The 20,750-nt window shown below is 36.5% G+C and overlaps 2 protein-coding genes across 4 annotated transcripts in view; both read right to left on the bottom strand.

Moving 5' to 3' along the window:
- Positions 1-20,750, bottom strand: part of LOC127164619 (podocan) — a 132,335-nt gene that overhangs the window by 57,201 nt on the left and 54,384 nt on the right. The gene's annotated exons all lie outside the window — the stretch shown is intronic.
- On the bottom strand, positions 13,116-20,633 carry btg1 (B-cell translocation gene 1, anti-proliferative). Its single transcript, XM_051108646.1, has 2 exons — positions 20,235-20,633; positions 13,116-16,179 (listed from the first exon to the last, which is right to left on the bottom strand). Exons 1-2 carry the CDS (start codon positions 20,377-20,379, stop codon positions 15,776-15,778), a joined length of 549 nt encoding a protein of 182 aa, XP_050964603.1. The 5' UTR covers positions 20,380-20,633; the 3' UTR covers positions 13,116-15,775.

Here is a 20,750-nt window from a genome sequence, read left to right as displayed (position 1 = left end):
TACAAAAACAGTTGGTTTTGTCTTTGAAGGTAAACAACTGGGAGAGAAATCAAGTTTATATTAGATCTGTGTGGCAGCAGCATAATATACAGTAAATAAATCAATAAATCCACTGCTGTTTTGCCTCCTCTGAGGCTGGGACTTTAAATAGTGGAAAGTTTAACCCCATCTTATGGTCACACAACACACACACTTCAGCTCAGTTTCTCCATTTGTGACTCACTCGAGGTTCTTTCGGCTTTCAGAAAAGCCGTGGCAACACCATGGCAACAGAAGCCCCTGATTGTGAGTCACACAGGGATTGTTGCAGTGAATGTCACAATGCCTCTTTCGCAATCTCAAAGGGTGAGAGAGCACATTCCTGCTTTTTGCATGAAAAACAGGACGAGGGCGAGACTGACGTGTGTATATGCACAGGCAACAAGGCCTGGGTACAAACTTTCTGCTGGCGCAGCTGTACCACAGCACGTTCAGCACGCTATTATTCACAACAACTTTCAGTCTGTTAGCCTAAGCTAAAGCAATAGCTATGATGATTCAACAACAATGTACAAAATGTACACTGCCGTTCAAAAGTTTGGGATCAGTAAGATTTGTAATGTCTTAAAATAGTTTCTTATACTCATCAATCCTTTTTAAGAACCTTCTTTCAGGATTCTTTGATAAATAAAAAGTTAAAAAGAACAGTGTTTATTCAAAATAGACTTTTAGTGTTGCAATATACACTACTATTCAAAAGTTTGGGATCAGTACATTTTTTCTTTTTTTTTTTTAAAGAAATGAATACTTTTATTCAGCAAGGATGTGTTAAACTGATAAAAAGTGATAGTAGAGATTTATATTGCTAGAAAAGCAATTTTTCCATTTTGAATAAATGGTGTTTTTTTTTACATTTTACTCATCAAAGAATCCTGAAAAAAGTATAAGATGTATCACAGAAATAAATCATATTTTAAAGTGTATTAAAATAGGAAACCAATATTAGAAATTGCAATAATATTTCACAATTTTACAATTTTTTTCTGTATTTTTTATTAAATAAAGATACCCTTGATGAGCATAAGAGAATAAATTAAAAACATGAAAAATCTTTTTTTTTTTTTTTTTTTTTTTTTTTTTTTTACATGTTGGTTGCAAAACATGACTGATTTGGTGGGCAAAAGCTTTCCAAATATAAATAATTTTCTAAATAAAATAATAGGCCTCATCTATTAAAACACTATAATATAAATACATGTGAGTGTACACATCTTGACACATTTTAACAAGGTTTTTAAAAATAGTACATTTAGGTAAAATATTAGGGTATTATAAAGTATTAAGTTATTATATTAAGGTAAAAAACATTTTGCAAATATCACAAATTATTTTCTCATAAATATCTTTTATGTTTCGATCTGATCAGATGATCAGATATTTTAAGAGTCTTACTGAGTGTCTCTTTTTTTTTTTTTTTTAATTATTATTTCATAAATATCTTTTGTATGTTTTTGGTGAGTCACACCATGTGACATTCTAATAAAATTTCTCTGTTGTGTGGCCATGTTAAATTTCTTTCAACTTCCTATCAGGTGTGCCCATTTCAATTCACAAAATGAACCAATTATACAAATTAAAAAATTTTGCAACTCAAAGGCATTTGTGTACTAAAATTACTGCTGTCAATCAAGACGCAAGCTGCCACACAGCCACTGATGATGAATCTGGGAAAGAATCTTAGTTTTGTGAATATGAGCTTTATTTGTAAATATATATGTGTGCATTTGTGTATGTGTATAATATACATAGTATATGTATATATAATACACACATATATGTGTTTGTGTGTCTGTAAGCAGACAGATAACCACTTGATCGCTCGTGATGGAAAAACTAGACCGCTCTCACGCAACCTCCCACATCTTGGAATCAGCCTTACGGGTAGAAGCGAACTATTAAACGTGCACTAAAAGGCAGGTTAACACACTCACACACCTCACTGTTAACACACAGCGGTCTCCATAAATGAGAGCAAACTGAATATAACCACCATAATAATAAGCACGCCTGCAGGAGTAGCCAGAAGGAGAGTAGAAAAACAAGAGCTTTGCCATGAAAGAGGAGAAGGAATGCATGTGTGTGAGAGAGGGAGACAGATTTACAGGGGTTTGTCAGTAGCAGAAGGGATTTCACTCATGGTCTGGCAATGAAAACTAGGCCAGGAAGAGCAGGGCGGTATGAAGCATTGCGTGATGAGTGTGTCCAAATATATAGTCATATATGAGTAACTGCATATTTAAGACTATAGAAATGAAGCCAGACTAAAAGCGAACAGATTCTGGGCGTATCACACGCATACTGCACGCCAACATACACATTTTGGTCGTTGCCCACTTTTTCCACTCAAGTCATATCAGAACCAAAACTAAAACACTGTGGCTCTGTTTAAACCAGTGCGTTTTCGTTTTAAAACAGTGTTTTAAAATGAAAACAATCTTTGTCTACACTTTTAAAAGTCTCCGACTTGGTCCGTTTACACTGAAACGCAACCCTGAAGTTTTCAAAGTAAAGGTCTGCAGCGTTTTCGAAAGTCTCCGTTTTCGAGGGTATAAAATGCTGGAGCAGTGTAAATGATAGGCGTAACCGTAGCAAAAGTTATGCTTTTTAAAAATAAATATATAAATAAAGCACTAGTGTAAACGTAGCCTGTGCTGTGCTACTTAGACACACATTTGGGTCCAAAAGTCTGAGATCACATGTGAAAATGCTTCTTGTTTTAATACAAAAATTGTATATCCATTCAAAATTACAATATATTGGCATCAATGACAAATGTGACCCTGGACCACAAAACCAGTCATAAGGGTCAATTTTTCGAAATTGAATACAATTTCTTTGAATTTCGAATACATAAGCTTTCCATTGATGTATTGTTTGTTAGGATAGGACAATATTTGGCGGAGATACAACTGTTTCAATATATGGAATCTGAGGGTGCAAAAATATGAAAATATTGAGAAAATCGCCTTTAAAGTTGTCCAAATGAACTTCTTAGCAATGCATATTACTAATCAAAAATTAAGTTTTGATATATTTACAGTAGAAAATTTACAAAATATCTTCATGGAACATGATCTTTACTTAATTTCCTAATGATTTTTGGCATAAAATAAAAATTAATAATTTTGATCCATACAATGTATTTTTGGCTATTGTTACAAATATTCCCCAGTGACTTAAGACTGGTTAGAGGCTAAATCTTTTAAAAGTCTAGTTTAATAAATGTGGCAAGCTCTTAGAAAGGTAATTTTTTAAAATTCATATTAGTGAAACTTTTATACCATTTTCAAGAAACTTTTAAACGTAATGACTAAAAATGTCATGTGGTGTAACCATCAAGAGAAATAAAAAAACATTTTCTACACACCTTAAATACATGCTGGTGTACACAACATAAACATTATTTTAAACAGTTTATATATACATGAGATATAATATGAATTATTTTTTAAATATCTTTATTTTTAGGCGAGTTGCACCACATGACATATTTTCAAAAATTTCAAAGATATATATATATATATATCTATAAACAGTCCTTTTTAGTCCTTAAATATGATTGGCCGAGAGGAGTATGACATTCTAGTGATAACAGAACTCCAACCTTTTCACTGTTTGTATCAATCCACTATGGTATTTCTCACAGCGAGTGTTTTGACGGACACCAAAATCCACTATAATTTAATAAATAATACTGTTTTGGTGTTTTTATTTGTTCCAGAGCAAATAGTTTTGGCTGAGGGCTAAATTTAATGCAGTATATCAGAGTGCTGCCTTTGTACTTTTGACTGTATATATATATATATATAGGTAAGTACTGGCACTTCTGATTGGGCTGAGGCTGGAATTTAGTGAGTTTGAAGTAAAAGTATTTGATGGACGTATAATATGTGTCAGAAGCATTCAGGAGTATCATTATCTCATTTTTGACCAAGATGGCTTTTAGCTGATTTTGCATCTGAACTCTTCATATATATATATATATTTGCCAAGTTCTGTCATGAAACTCCAGATGGTGCAGCCCGATAGGTCGTTATCGCAAATGGACAATATCCACAGCGTTAAACTGCTTGGCACAAGCTGGTTCATGTTGCATATGCAGCCAATGAGCTTGTTGCTTTACATGTAAAAGCCACTGGAGCATTTTGCAGCACGCTTTCAGAGATCCTCTGATACCCTCCACCTCCCCAGCTCCACCTGTATAGATCTGCTACAGGTCGTTACATATGCTTTTTGTGCAGAACCTGAATGTTTTAAATACTCACAGGACTGTATCAGTGTATGTACTAGTAGTAGCAAGTTCCTGCACTTGCAGCAGCAGCAGCAATAATCTATAACATCAGCAATAGGCAACTGCAGCAGCGTAGAAGATATTTTCCACCAAGACGAAATACATTAACAGTATCCATTACCATGTTAAAATCTTCAGAGCTCCATATATATATATTGTTTTGAAATCGTACCACATGACATTTATTTTGCATGAAGAAGGCAGTGGGGTTTATATACCATATTATATCCCATATTTTTAATGTGGTCTCAGGCTTACAGACTCCATTGTACATACAGGCCAATGATATGAAACCTCATAAATGTGTGTTTACCATATTGACCTGCTGGCGTCATTCCTGCTGCTCCATAGCAGCTTATAAGCCCTGAAAGTCCCAATCTCCCACGCATGTAATATGCTCTTCACTGCAGTAATCACTGCACATTAAAGCAATCAGTCCTGGTCGCTATGGCAGCTATTACAATCACAGCTGCCCAGTACATGTTATGATCGACAGAGGCTCGGGAATAGATGTGGTTTACGCACATTTGCGTCAAAGCTTTCACAAGTGCGGTTCACAGCATTCTGCACATTTATTTGTGTAAGTTCAGTCATATAGTGTCAGAAATGCAGCATTTGAGATGGCAAACAGCAAGGCTGTACTGGGATCCAATACAGCTCTGCGCAAATGTTGTTTATCTGAGGCTGTGCTGCGCTTGCAGGGTGAATTAATTGAACCGTCTGAGTAAATTAGTTACTAATCGGTCTCAGAGGCATGAAAAAATGCCCCATGTTACTCATTGATAACAGTGAGCTGCTTTTCTGGGTCAAGGCTGCTCGTCTCACGAAAAAAAAAGAAAAACAGTCTGGAGCTGAAAGCTGACATTTAGGGGAACCAAATGATGTGTTAACTTACACAACAACACTGTTTTTGCTCGAGATATAACCGCAGAGGAAGAGTGTTGCGCATTTTGCGATAAAATGAAATATTTGGTGCTGTCAAATGCAAGAACAAACCGTCCCTGGCTTGCAGGAAGGAATTATTGAGATACAAATCGAGCTCTTATAAGACTATTAATATTGCTCAATAGCAAAATGGACATCTGTTTTAAAAACGCAAAGAGAAGTGTAAGTGCACAACCGTGCATGCAGTTTTGTCGTGATAAGGTTCAGGCTTAACACTCAGACTGTTTCACACAATGCTACAAGGTTGCAGCACAGCACGTCTTCCATTGTGGTCGTTCTATCTTTTTTTCTCTTTCTCAGCTGTCACAGGTTTGCGGTGCGCTGTTAAACAGAAAACAGGAAACAGCTGAAGCAAGTTTGCAAATTCTCAGAAAACACAAACATGTGCTGTTGTTTTGCGATCGGAGGGCTTTAAATTTGCCACGTGCTAAGCTTCCTGCCGTGCTCGTTCTTTATCACCTTCGCAGTCTGATATGTCACAAGACTTATCAGACTAATAAAGTTTCTAATTAGTTCCAGAGTACATCAAAACAGTTTGACGAACAAATTCGAAAGAATAGGCTTGGCTGCTAAGGCGAACAGTCAGGGGATGTTTACCAAGGGTTTGGTCTTCCTAAAACAACTCGTTCCACAGCAGGCCAAAGTACAGCAAATCCACACACAATAAATCTTGTAAACTCTGATTGGTACAAGAACATCATGTCATTTTTGAGCCAGACACGAAATAACAGCGAACTGTAAAAACAATATTTATAGGTGGATCACATGAAGCCTGTCAATAACATGCCAAGGTCATATTCTTCCTTAAAGTCAAAGGAAATAAACAAAAACTTTGCTAAAGGAAAAGAAGCCTATTTTAGGCCCATTAAGACTGTTTACAATTTGACATTATTTTAATAAAAAATAAGCACATTTTCCATCACATTTCTAATTATCATAATGGCAAAAAGTCTAGAGAAGAGCATTTCGTGAAATATTACACTAAATATTCATTATATTGTACTTTACCTGTTAGTCTTAATTATTTAATGTGTTATGAAACGTTATGACAGTGTAATTGAATATATTTTAACAAAAAGAAACAAAATGAAAGTTGTGTGTGTATATATCTATATATATATATATATATATATATATATATGTGTGTGTGTGTGTGTGTGTGTGTGTGTGTGTGTACTTGTTTTTGCTACATTGTGGGGACCAAATGTCCCCACCAGGATAGTAAAACCTGAAATTGTTGATGTTAAATAATGTTAAAAAATTATTAAAAATAGTAAATGATGTTTATCTGAAAGTGTAACGATGCAAACATGTTTTCCAATATCATTTGGTCAGTATAAAATCTATAGAAGTCTATGGAAAGTCCCCACAATTCACAAAAACAAACGTGTGTGTGTGTGTGTGTGTGTACTGTGTATATTTATATATATATATGTGTGTGTGTGTGTGTATATACATATATATATATATATATATATGTGCAATAATGCATTACAGTAATAGTAATTATGACAAAACAAAACTATTTGCATACATTTTATAAGAAATTATATTTTGCTTATATAAAATAAAGCATAATTTAAGTCTGCATTTTTATGTTATTTTATTTGAAAATTAAGCACATTTTCTATTACAATTCTAATTATCGTAATGCAAAAAAGTTGTGCTGGGCAACGATTAATCACATCCAAAATAAAAGTTTTGTCTACATAAATATTTGTGTGCGTACTGTGTATATTTATTATGTAACTATAAATACACACACATGCATGTATACATTTAAGAAAAATGTTATGTTTATATATTAAATATATTTATATATAATAGAAATTATATGAATATAAATATATACATGTAAACACATGCAAATATGTTTAATATATACTGTATGTGCGTCTCTTTATAATAAATATACACAGTACACACACATATGTACACAAAAACTTTTATTTTGGATGCGATTAATCGCGATTAATCGTTGCCCAGCACTACAAAAAAAAAGCCATTTTCAATACAACAAATATATATATAAATATATATATTAAATATATGTTTTTAAAATATATGTTTGTGTACTCAGACATACATGTATAAAATGCTTAAAATAATATTTTAAAAAACACAAACTTATTTCAAAGCTGATTAATTACAATTAATCGCAATTAATCGATTTAACAACACTAATATGTAGCGAAAGCAAACCCAAAATATGACCTGGACATGTTCATGTGAGATTCGCTCATGTGTGTGGGAAAGGGTGAGAAGGGGTTGGCGTTTGTATATGCGTCTGCTGTTGCTGTAATGTTTTAGTGCCTGGTTATCTATTCCCTCGTCTGAGTCAGCAGTTAACCACATTCACCACAGGCCAGAGACCTTCAGAGAGAGACAGAGAAACAGAGAGCGAGAGAGGCCTTGTAAAAAGTACCCAGCTATTCTAAACATTCCTCTCTCGCTATAAAAGCAGGAACATATATTCCATAACAGAAACAGAGAGAGAAAACGGTATGACATATAGATCTGGAAGTTCCCTAAAAGACAAAGACTACAAAGAGATCAATACATACACTAACGTTCAAAAAATTTGGGGTTGTTTTGGAGGAAATGACTACTTTTAGCAAAGAGTCCTGAAAACGAGCATGGCTTTTTACCATCAGTTACATTACTGATCACCAAATAAGCATATCAGAATGATTTCTGAAGGATGATGTGATACTAAATACTGGAGTAATGATGCTGGAAATGTAGCTTTGCATTATAGGAATAAATTCTGTTTTGAAATTAGGGCTGTCAAATCGATTAATCGCGATTAATCACATACAAAATAAAAGTTTTTGTTTACAATTCTTATATATTTTAAAAATACATAAAAATATATACACATACAAATATTTCTGAATTATATTCATGTATGTGTCGGATGCGATTAATCGCGATTAATTGATTTGACAGCTATTTTAAATTGTAATATTTCACAATATTACTATTTTCTGTATTTTTTATTAAACGCATCATAAAACCTTTTTCAAAAACATATCAAACTTAGTAAACGTAAGTCTACTTATATAGTTTCTGTTTCTACATTGTCATTACTAACTATATTATCAGCATATTTTGAGTGAAGTTTTTGAATGTCTTAGTATTTGGTCTCTTTTTTTGCTTTAATGACAGCAGCGTTTGAGCTGCACAAGCTTCTTTCCAAATCATAAAACACTTTCAACAATTTTGATTCTAGATTTTTAATGTGGACTTAGACTTTTGAACCCCACTGTATATATAAACAATTTATAGACAAACAGACTGTATATCAGCAGTAAAGCAGAGACATCTCCTCTGGTGAACCTCGCTATCAGCTCCATGTCTGTCTCCAGCAAACAGCAAGAGTAACAACTAAACCATGATAAGATAAGTGTAAAAACAACAGATAACATTTTCTTGATGCTTACTTTACAAACTACTGCACACATAAAAACATACAAGGCGGTACGTCTACTTCTGAACACTATTTTCCAAGTTATATACACAGAATAAAAGATATATTTGTGGTATTGCCTTTCATATTATGTATAATTAATAAAAAGAACAAGCTACCAGTTCCACAGAAAATATTCAGGGGGATGAAAGCAAAGAACACCTGGCAGGAGTAGAAAAAGTGTGAATAAAAGAAGAAAGAGCGAGAGAAAAGCAACCAGGTGAGTCTCTCCCACAGTGACAGAGAGACTGCAGTTTCCTTCCAGCTGCTTGCACTCAGGTCCTCTTTTGTTGTGGCCTTGCGCTGCAGATGAAGAACGAGAGGGTGGTTGAGCGCCAAAAGGCAGATGTAAGAAGAAAGAAGAACAAACTGAGCCCACACAGTGCTGAGGAACACACACTTACAGCAAATCCAGATACAGTATGTTTTTACTATGAATTCTAGCATCTTAACACAATCTCAAGCTCTGCGAGGCTTTCTGTAAGTCTGTGATGTTTACCGCACACATACCTCCCTGGAAAAAACAGAGACGCTCAAGTGTTTCGGTCAGAATGGCTATGAAACAAGCAGGGCAACTTCTGGCAAGGCCTGCAGGTAAACAGAGGACCTGTTTGAATCACATGACAGGCACACCCACAGAATTTACGTCCCGTTTCAAAACCTCTCGCTGCTTTCCAAGTGTTCAGACAACTATAGGTCACGCAAACAGCCATCCAGGTCTTTTCATGCTCCCTTTGTTATACTCGTCTTCTCCCAACCCCCATCTTGCTTTCCTTCTGTCTTTGTCCACTGAATCGAAATACCCTCCAATTCAGAGCGCTACCAAGCAACCTATGAAAACAGAAGATTTGAGATTATGCCAAGTCAATCCACCCACTTTACTTTTTTTTTGCCAGAGTCAGCGCTTTGAAACAGCACCCACAATGCATTGTATTTACTGGTCTGCTCTGAGACAATGATCTTCGCAAACCTGCATGTTTTTCCTTCTCAAACACAAAAGAAAAATTTCACTGATATACGCAATCTTACTTGATGTAAGTTTGAGCTATAATACTTCAATTCCTTAAGAAAGCTAAGCCGTAGCATTCACATTTATTTTAATGCCAGCTACCCAGTTAGCGCAACACCTCTGAAAGTGTTTTTAAACTTTTCTCACTGTCTCTTAGTTTAAACTGAGGGAATTCAGTGGATCCATGAATGTCATGTATTCAATAACTCCGTTACTGCAGGAAAATTATGCTAATTAGCAAATTAGCACCACAAGGACACACTGTACTAGCAGCTATTCTGAGCTGTTGTCAAAATGCCAGGGAGAAATATCCAAAACAATCCTATTCCACACTTTCAAGAGCTAATTGAGAAAAAAAGACAGCCTAGACGTCTTCTGTAGTATAATGAATTACTAGTGACATGCTAAACAAGAAAATAGCGATATTAGCTTGCTTTTTGTAATGACGGTGTAATTACAGGCAGCTCCTAGAAGCATGGCTAACTGCTAACTAGCTAAATCTTAACACCTTGGGCTAAAGGCCTGTTCACACCAAGAAAGATAATTATATAATAGCTGTTATCTTAAAATGCCAGAGAAAAATATCCAAAACAGTCCTATTGTACACTTTAAAAGCCAGTGGAAGAAAAAAAAATACACACATAAACATCTTCTGTACTAACGAATTATTAGCGACATGCTAAACAAGAAAACAGCGATATTGCTTGCTTTTTGTAATGATGGTGTAGTTACAGTAGTGGTTAACTGCTAACAAGCTAAATCTGGACCCCTTTATAGGGCAAGGCCTGTTCACAACAAGAAAGATAACTATAAAATAGCTGTTATGTCAAAATGCCAGGGAGAAATATCCAAAACAATCCTATTGCACACTTTCAAGAGCCAACTCAGAAAAAAAAACACACTTCTGTACTATAATGAATTACTAGCGACATGCTAAACAAGAAAACAGCGATATCAGCTTGCTTTTTGTAATGACGGTGTAGTTACAGTAGTGGCTAACTGCTAACAAGCTAAATCTTGACCCCTTTATAGGCCAAGGCCTGTTCATAACAAGAAAGATAATTATATAATTGCTGTTATCTCAAAATGCCAGGGAAAAATATCCAAAACAGTCCTATTGTTCACTTTAAAAGCCAGTGGAAGAAAAAAAATACACACATAAAACATCTTCTGTACTATAACGAATTATTGGCGACATGCTAAACAAGAAAACAGCGATATTAGCTTGCTTTTTGTAATGATGGTGTAGTTACAGTATTGGCTAACTGCTAACAAGCTAAATCTGGACCCCTTTATAGGCCAAGGCCTGTTCACACCAAGAAAGATGACTATAAAATAGGTGTTATGTCAAAATGCCAGGGAGAAATATCCAAAACAATCCTATTGCACACTTTCAAGAGCCAACCAAGAAAAAAAACACACTCATAACACATCTTCTGTACTATAATGAATTACTAGCAATATGCTAAACAAGAAAATAGTGATATTAGCTTGCTTTTTGTAATGATGGTGTAATTACAGGCAGCACCTAGAAGTGGCTAACTGCTAACTAGCTAAATCTTAACTCCTTAGGCTAAAGGCCTGTTCACACCAAGAAAGATAATTATATATAGCTGTTATCTCAAAATACCAGGGAAAAATATCCAAAACAGTCCTATTGTACACTTTAAAAGCCAGTGGACGAAAAAAAATACACACATAAAACATCTGTACTATAACGAATTATTAGCGACATGCTAAACAAGAAAACAGCGATATTAGCTTGCTTTTTGTAATGATGGTGTATAGTGGCTAACTGCTAACAAGCTAAATCTTGACCCCTTTATAGGCCAAGGCCTGTTCACAACAAGAAAGATGACTATAAAATAGCTGTTATGTCAAAATGCCAGGGAAAAATATCCAAAACAATCCTATTGCACACTTTCAAGAGCCAACTCAGAAAAAAAACACACTTCTGTACTATAATGAATTATTAGCAATATGTTAAACAAAAAAAATAGTGATATTAGCTTGCTTTTCGTAATGATGGTGTAGTTACAAGCAGCATCTAAAAGTGGAGGCTAACTGCTAACTAGCTAAATCTCGAATCCTTGGGATAAAGTCCTGTTCACACCACAAAAAAGATAACCAGCACCTGAATGTAGTGGCTAACTGCTAACTAGTTAAATCTTGACTCCTTGGGCTAAAGGCCTGTTCACAAGAAATATAACTATATATTAGCTGTTATGTCAAAATGATAAGGAAAAATATTCAAAACAATCCTATTGCACACATTTAAGAGTCAGTAATACACTCATTTATGTACTGTAATGGATTATTAGTGATATGCTAAACATGAAAATAGCAATATTAGCTTGTTTTTTGTAATGATGGTGTAGTTACAGACAGCAGCTGAAAGCAGTGGCTAACTGCTAACTAGCTAAATGTTGACTCCTTGGTCTAAAGGTCTGTTCACACAAACATCTGTGCTATAATGAATTATTAGCAATATTAGCTTGCTTTTTGTAATGATGTAGTAACAAGCAGCACCTAAAAAAGTGGTGGCTAACTAGCTAAATCTTGACTTCTTGGGCTAAAGGCCTGTTCACAAGAAATATAACTATATTAGCTGTCAAAATGTCATGGAAAAAATCCAAAACAATTCTATTGCACACTTTTAAGAGCCAGTAATACACTCATAAAACATCTTCTATACTATAATGAATTATTAGTAATATGCTAAACAAAAAAATAGCTATATTAGCTGGCTTTTTGTATTGATGGTGTAGTTACAGACAGTAGCTAAAAGCAGTGGCTAACTGCTAACTAGCTAAATCTAGAAATCTCTAGGACCAAGGCCTGCTCACAACAAGAAAGATAGCTAAATATTAGTGGCAGTTATGTTGTCTGCCACTTTCAAAATCAGGATTCTGACTGTATTGTATTAATCACTCACCAGCTGGAAAAATTCCTAAAGTGATAACAACATTGTTGTCGTTCTGTGTCATCTTTCTTTGTTGTAGTTGTGGTGTGGACTTTCCTATTTTGATAGAGTTAGAATGATGGCCCATTAAGTCCTGAAGCTTTTCCACTTATTCATGATTAATAAGTAACGGTGTGTATTTATAATTAACTTTAAGCAGGTTAATGTCTAATATTTTCACAAGCTAGACGTTCATACAGACTTCCTTTCTTTGTCCTAACAGGAAAAAGACTGAATTCTGGCATTTTTTGTCTAAAATGGTGGAACTGGAATATATCAGTATACTCAGGTCTGTGATACAAAGCAGCGTTGTTATCGTAAATATCTTTTTAAAAAATTAAACATGAAAGCGATTAGGAGCATGTTAAAACGATAAAGAATAAGACCAAGTCCACGGGAAAACATTGCCAAGATAGGAAATCTTTTATTACAGAGAAAAAAACTTTTCTTCCAAAATATAGAAATCTGTACAACTTCCGCACAATCAATTTACATGAACTGTACAAATTTACAGCAGTTCATCACAACATACCCAAGAATGAGAAAAAGAATGAACACAAGAGATGTACAGACGGGAAAAATCACAAGATACAGACAGCTTTATCTTGGGTTGCTCAGAATTTTTTCTTTTTCTTTTTTTTCTTTTAATTAAAAAAAAAAGAAAGAAAAGATAAGAAAACAAAAACAAGGAAAGTCTATCAGCACAGAGCATGGAAACTGAGATATATATATATATATATATATATATCTCTTTTTTTTTTTTTTTTTTTTACCAAAACAACTTTGGTCCTCTCCAACACTCCTAACACAAATGGCTTCACTTATGAAAGAGGAATTCATGTTAAAATATGAAATACAAAAAGGAACACGTCTACACACAGCAAAATATCAATTATTGGCACTTCCCATTTGTATGGTTATGTACTTACTCTACCATATGTTGTACAATAACAATACATTCTACAAATATGGAACCACCTCAGATGTGAAAGTGGCAATAACGTGAATCACTTCTGAAATGACCGACAAAATTCCTAACCGAATCATTCCCTTCTGTTTTTCACATTTTAACCTGCACATCCTTACGGGTTTTAATGAATGTCTGTGGCCTGAGCTTGGCAATACATTCCAATCGAGACGCGTCGGTCTCAAAGTCACATAACTTCAATGTTTAACCTATTAGTGCATTTCATGTGCTCTTGCCTCCGAGTTTAGACTCACGACGATACTTAAAACTTGTGTGCAAACGATTACCGAAACGGAGAGAACGGTTTGCTGATGTTCTTTCGGTGGAGGTGGGGGACGGGGTAAAGTAGTTTGTAGCATCTAGATCTAAAAAGCACTCGATTTGTCTGTTCCAATTTGGTTACGATCACCAGAATGAGGTTAAAAAGCTTTAAGCCTTAAAGTGTTAAAACCTTCGGGCGAAGGGGGCCGCCTCTCAGAGTTCAAAGCATTCAGAAGGGTGGGATGGCGATCTGCGTCCAGGTTCGACCCGCACTTAAAAAGTCAATTTGATTTAAAAACGGACCAAAACAACACAGAAAGGGACGGCAGTGCAACGACAACCCGACGATACCCATGGGTCAAAAGTATTAGCACACTCAGGACTGATCATCAGCACCTTATCTCGGCAGTTTAGCGGCTAAGGCAAGTTCAGTCCCAACCCGCATATTTCCACCCAATGTAAACAGAATCGGCCAGAACCAGAAGCACACCGCATGTCTCTTCCCGTCCCGACTCGGCCTTGAATGTAAGGCTCAGTAGGTTTTGGAGTGCGCTCGGGATGTGTGCTGGCATAAATACTCTCCTCCAGGCTGCGAGAAGGGGGCCGGAGAGGATTGTAGCTGCCCTGATGTGAGGGTCCTACCCCCTCCTTCGTCCAGCCAATGGAGGGAGGTGATATGTTTTGACGGCGCACTCCTAGACGACTGGCTGGAAAGTGCGTCGGGAGACCCTCTGTAACAAGCGAGCATCACTGGCCCTGCGATTCTGCAAGACATTGGTCCGCTTTTCTTGCCCGTCTGTTGTCTCTTGCCCCGTACTGGCCTTAAATGGAGTCTTAGAGACAGAGAGCTAATCTCTAACAGCCTAAATCAGTCATTCGCAAGGATAAAAGCGTCTAGAGAGAACAAAAGTCTCCCGGAAATATTGCAACCAAGTCACAAGCGAAGAGGTACGCGATGGAATGCAGTAGGGTCGAAGCGAAACGTCATCCCACACAGTCTAAAATGGCAAAGTGCATTCAACGTCCTTTCTAAACCAGGCAGAAAGTAAAGACCACATCTGTTCCAAGTCAACAAAAACAAAAACAAACTTTGCTACATCTTTCATTTTGGTATGACGGGGGGCTTAAATAAATCAAATGTTTTGTTGCGCTGCAAGTTTTTTTTTTTCTCTGTTTTGTTAGAAATTACATTCATCCAGGAGGGAGCCCCTAGAAAAAGCTACAAGCATGAGAACCTTTGCATCACAGTGCCATCGACGGCTAGCGTGGGTAACAGTATGACACAGATATTCCACTGCGGATGGAGGCGGTTCGCGTCGACCTGAAGCCCAAAACAAGGCCCGGTTGCGTACCAGACACCGAGTAAAAGAGACAAAAGTACCGCTTTGTGGTCCAAAAAGTGAGGTTTTTAGCAAAAAAGAGGCTCGTAGCGGCTACTCGGGTCTGGCGGGGCTACTCGGGTCTGGGCTTTAGCTCGACACCGAACTGAAATGATAAAACAGGATTCTGAGCGTAATTCCTTAACATTTAAGAGGGAGTTTATGCAAACATAAACCATGAAAGCGAAAGTGCAAAGTCAACATCAGCGATGGTGGAAAAAGCCGCCCCAGGACTGTCGCCGCTGGGGTGGGGGCTGGGCGATGTTTCAGGTCTTCATTAGCTGCCCCAGGGTCAAGCCTCTGGTAGATCCAACACAATAACAGAACAGACAACCAAACGAGTGAAAATTAAACCTATGAGGTTTCCATCACCTGGACGATAGGACACATCCTGTTTTTTTTTTTCTTCTTCTTCTCTCTTTTTATTTTTTAAAAATGACTTCTGTGATCCATTTAGCTGGACACAGTCATCATGTATGGTTTAGCGGGGCTGGTGCGGCCCAAAACCAGTAGTTCCTCCTTGCAGCTGATGTGACTGTCCACCATAGGGGATACCTGGGCGACAGAGGCGGCGGGGTTGCTGTTTCCAGTGGTGACGCTGGGGTTTCCGTTGGTGCTGGGATGGGACTCGTAGAGCACGCAGATCGAGCCGTCCTCTCCGATGCGGTAGGACACTTCGAATGGGTCCACCCACAATGTGAGCTCGCTGGGAAGCAGCAGGTAGAGTTGCTGGATGCTCAGGCCGATGCGCTGACCGGCCTGTCCAACCAGAGGGTCCATCTTGTGGTTGATGCGTATGCAGCGATACCCAGAGCCTTTGTTGGGACGGTCTGGGAACCAGTGGTGCTTGTATTGCTCTGGAAGAGAGAGACGGAGGAGGTGGGTTTGTAATCTTGCATATATGAAGTAAGCAATAGAAAGCATTGGTAAACCAAACAACCAACAAAAAATGAACAGACATTACAAATTGCATGTAATGTGACCCTGGACCACAAAACCAGTCATAAAGGTCAGTTTTTTAAATTAAGATTATACATCATTATACATCATCTGAAAGCTGAATAAATAAGCTTTCCATTGATGTATGGTTTCGCTTGTAAACATGTCCAAATGAAGTTCTTAGCAATGCATATTTCTAATCAAAAAAGTTTTTATATATTTAAGGTAGGACATTTACAAAATATCTTCAGAGAATATGAATATCCTCATGATTTTTGGCATAAAAGAAAAATTGATCATTTTTACCCATACAATGTATTGTTGGCTATTGCTACAAATATATACACGTGCTACTTACGATTGGTTTTGTGGTTTATGGTCATATATTTGACTGAAATGTTGTTTGAGATTTTTTTTTTTTATGTAAAAAAAATTGCCATTATTTTTTAACTCACGTACAGATACACAGATATTAAAAATCTGAATGATAATGACTTGTTTTCTAAAAACAACAAGCAATAGTTTTAAATTATAACTATTAACTGTAATTTACATGATTTTACAGTGACTTTAAAATCTGTTAAAAAAAGATGCAATTAAACACTATTATCAACTTTTAAATTTTATGTAAAATATAAAAGTGGCAATTCCAAATATTTTTTTTTTTAAATCAGGTGGGAATGCACATATTAAAACCCTGATAAGTTGATACTAATATTTGTGTTACAGCCAAAAACTGTTAGTTTTTCTCAAAAAAAAATAAATAAATAAATAAGTACATTGTTTTAAATAATAAAGTTGTCAGTTATATTGCACATAAAATATAAATTGGAGGATTTTTAATATTTAAGTTATATTAAACTGTAATACTGAGTACATTAAGTTATTAGTAGAACACAGTTATTTATTTGTGACCCTGGACAACAAAACCAGACAAAAAAAGTGAGATTTACACATAATTCCATTGATGTATGGTTTGTTAGGATCAGATAATATTTGACCGAGATACAACTAATTGAAAATCTGGAATCTGAGGGTGAAAAAAAAGAAAATATTGAGGAAATCGCCTTTAAAATTTGTCCAAATGAAGTTCTTAGCAATGCATATTACTAATCAAAAACTAAGTTTTGACACATAGTATTTACGATAGAAAACTTACTGTCTTCATGGAACATCATCTTTACCTAATATCCTAACGATATTGTTTACGAATCCATTATAAACTGTTTTATGTTATTCTAGTAATAAAAGAAACATGTAATCATTTGCAAGTCCTAACTTGCATTGCATCCACCTAGAAATCTTTCCACACATACTCTAACCATACTAAATTAAACACAGTTTTATGAAAGAAAACACAAATTCTGATTCTGTTTGGCCTTGTGTTGCAGCAAATGTTACAGCAGAAAGGGGGCGAGGGTCTATAAAGGATGTTTTCCACAGTGTGAAATGATCGTTGGTAGAACACAGATAAACAACCATTAACCATCTGTGTCAGAGGCCTACGTGACGGAGAGAGAGCGAACCATTTGATTGCACAATCCCCTTTTGGCCCGAGAGTCACAAAGTCTTCAAACACAACGAGAGCAAAAGGGTGAAGTCCTGGCAGAGCAGCTGGAGGGGGAGGGAACGTCCTCTTAAAGACAAAGCGTCCCTTTTAAACAAACCTGATTTCATTAAATATTACGATTCTAAATGAATCACCTTCGGTTTTTTGTTATTAGATGATGTTTTTGTCCTTCTAATTCACTGATGCTAAACAACAAATCGTGACTTTTAAAAGCGCCAAGTTACACCCTACACAAAGACACTGCTTTCCCAAAAAGTCGACAACTTTTTCTTTCCCTTCTGGCTGTGTATTGGGTGACAGGTGGAGAACAGGAGACGAAGGGATGGGTCTCAAACCTCTTTGTGCGGCTCTGAAATAGGCCAGGCCCCCGCAGGCCACCTGTAGACCTGGGTTAGATAAAGCCGCCTGTATGCCTGTCTGTGACGTCTCATTCTCCTGAAAGCCTAGCATACAACGATCAATGCAGATCAACCCACCCACAACTCTGGACGGAGCCCAAACCGCAATGATGCTTGTACTACACAAAATGTTGCACATCGACGTCCAATTTACATTGTGGTGACTCCATTGCGAAGTTTGACTTGCGAAACAACGCCTGCTGTTAGGTTGAGAATTAGGACAAAGCCGTGACGAACGTGTATTTAGTGATGTGATTAGAGAACAGGAACCAGAGACAGATTTTCAGATCGATCTTACACAACACCTGTGTTTTCAATCTGGCAATCCTCTCTTAAATGCACATTTGAACTGTGTGGAAAAGAAACTAACCCACTTTTTTCTAGCCTGTAGGGATTATGAGGAGTCTTTGTTCTATTGTGTGGACGTATGTCGGGTTGAGATTGCCGGGAAGGGAAGGAAAGAGGAAAAACTAAACAAGTCCCCTCCAACAGTAATATGTGATGTGAAACTAGCAGCCACACATCCGCCCTTCCTCCACAAGACGGCCATTTTGTCTGACTTGGGCCACAGCTCCAATTGTTTACAAACAGAATTTAGTGACTGCCTATCCTGAATGAAAATAAAACAAGGATGTTATAATACTAAATATATATGTTTGCTAACCATTTAAAGCTCTTATCTGACTTAAACACTTGCGTATTTGTGTACAACCTAAATTAACTTGTTTGAGTGTTATTCAACTGCTTGACAACATGTTTTTATTCTAATTTATCATTTTTTGTTTTTTGAATCAGAACAAAGGCCTAACAAAATGCAGATCCGTTCAAAGCAGGAAAACAATGGGTGGTTGAAACAAAACAAAGAAAAGAAAACAACATACAAAACATGCTATTTTTATGTTTAATAATTAATGGACTTCACTTCTACCATTATGTCTTTTTTTCATCTGATTACACATTTGACAAAAACTGACATAAAATGCAAACGCCTCAATTATTTTTAAGTGAATTTTGCATTTGAATGCAAAACAGCTGAAATGTTATTCTATTGTGTATCTTGTTGCGGTTATTCATAGTACGCACTGTACTTACATGTTTATTATAACACAGGCACAGTGTGTATTATATGCACTACTACCAGTATGCAAAAGAGATGAGACATCAACCCCACATCTGATATCTTAGATATTCAGTCTTGCTGTGCATTACGTAATTTACTGCCTACAACATATGGCAAGCCATTTTAACATTTACTCCCTAAAACTAAACATCTAATTTCATAGTTCTTTTTTATTACTACCAAGTAATTTAACATTAATTATTTTTTCTCAATTACACCATTAGTAATAGATACTATCAACACTTTGAACGCATAAAACAGTATAAATATAAAACAGAATGTCATGTCTAGTTTGTTACAGTTAGTAAGATAGCAACTAGTAACAATTTAAAAAAGATACTAGCATGTTATAAGTAATACTGAGTAATAGATATAGGTCACTACTGGAATAATTGTCAATGAATAGCGGTTTCTCTTATAATACTTGCTTGTTAGATACCTATTAGCACTATTAGACTGCTTTACCCATTAAAAATACATAATTTGAACCAAAAATAAAATAAAAAATACTTTCGTTTTATGGAATTAATGTTAAAACGGCTTGCCATATGAGCCAATTCATCTATTTTATGAACTACGTAAATAAAGCGTCAGCAAACTGAGCTGGTAATTAGGAGATCATCTATATTCTCTATGTATATACGTATCTATAAATATGTATATCTTTTTGGCTGTTTTCTGTATTTTTTGGGGTCGCTGTTTGTGTCGAGGTTTTCGGCTGTTTATGTTCGTGCGCAACGCGCCCTCGCGCTTCCGCCTATGTGGCCAAGCACATAAATTAGCTCATAAACAAAGAGATCGGTGTTTTTCCACACTTTTCACAAACAAACGAGGCACTAAAATAGAAGGTGGACGTAATACAGTTCATATTCGTCTGATATTTACCTGCCAGGATGTCCTGTAGAGTCTGGCTGAACGTTTGGAGCTGTCTGTCGTTCACATGTCCTTTAATCCGCAGGAATCTCGACAGAAACCCGACGGCTGCGTTTATCTCTGGCTTCATCGTTCCTCGGGCACAGAGGGTATGCATTGAGAGGCTCCGTGCGCTGTATGGCTAATGCGCTTTTGTTTCCGTTTGCAAAATGATCCTTGTTTTTCGCGTGTTTTATTTCTCTGATGCCTATGCTGAGCATTTATTTGTCGAGGCAGGGAAAATTCGGGGAGTACTACGTGTTCCAGGACGATAGAGTGCTGTGACTTGGCTTGTTTTGTCCGATAAAACACATAGAGGTGGGCTCCACCCTCCTCCGTCACTGTCCTCCAGCAGAGTAGACCGTAAAGAAAGCGAGCAGCGCTTATGTAATGCCCCCACCACCGCTACCAGCAGCAACAGCAACAACGACCAGCCAATCACGACGCTGAAACCAGGTGACGTTGCGCGGAGGCGTGGGCTGATTGCGT

This window comes from Labeo rohita, chromosome 4 (assembly GCF_022985175.1).
Source record: "Labeo rohita strain BAU-BD-2019 chromosome 4, IGBB_LRoh.1.0, whole genome shotgun sequence".
Lineage (NCBI taxonomy): Eukaryota > Metazoa > Chordata > Actinopteri > Cypriniformes > Cyprinidae > Labeo > Labeo rohita.
This window is presented reverse-complemented; position numbering and strand designations above follow the sequence as displayed.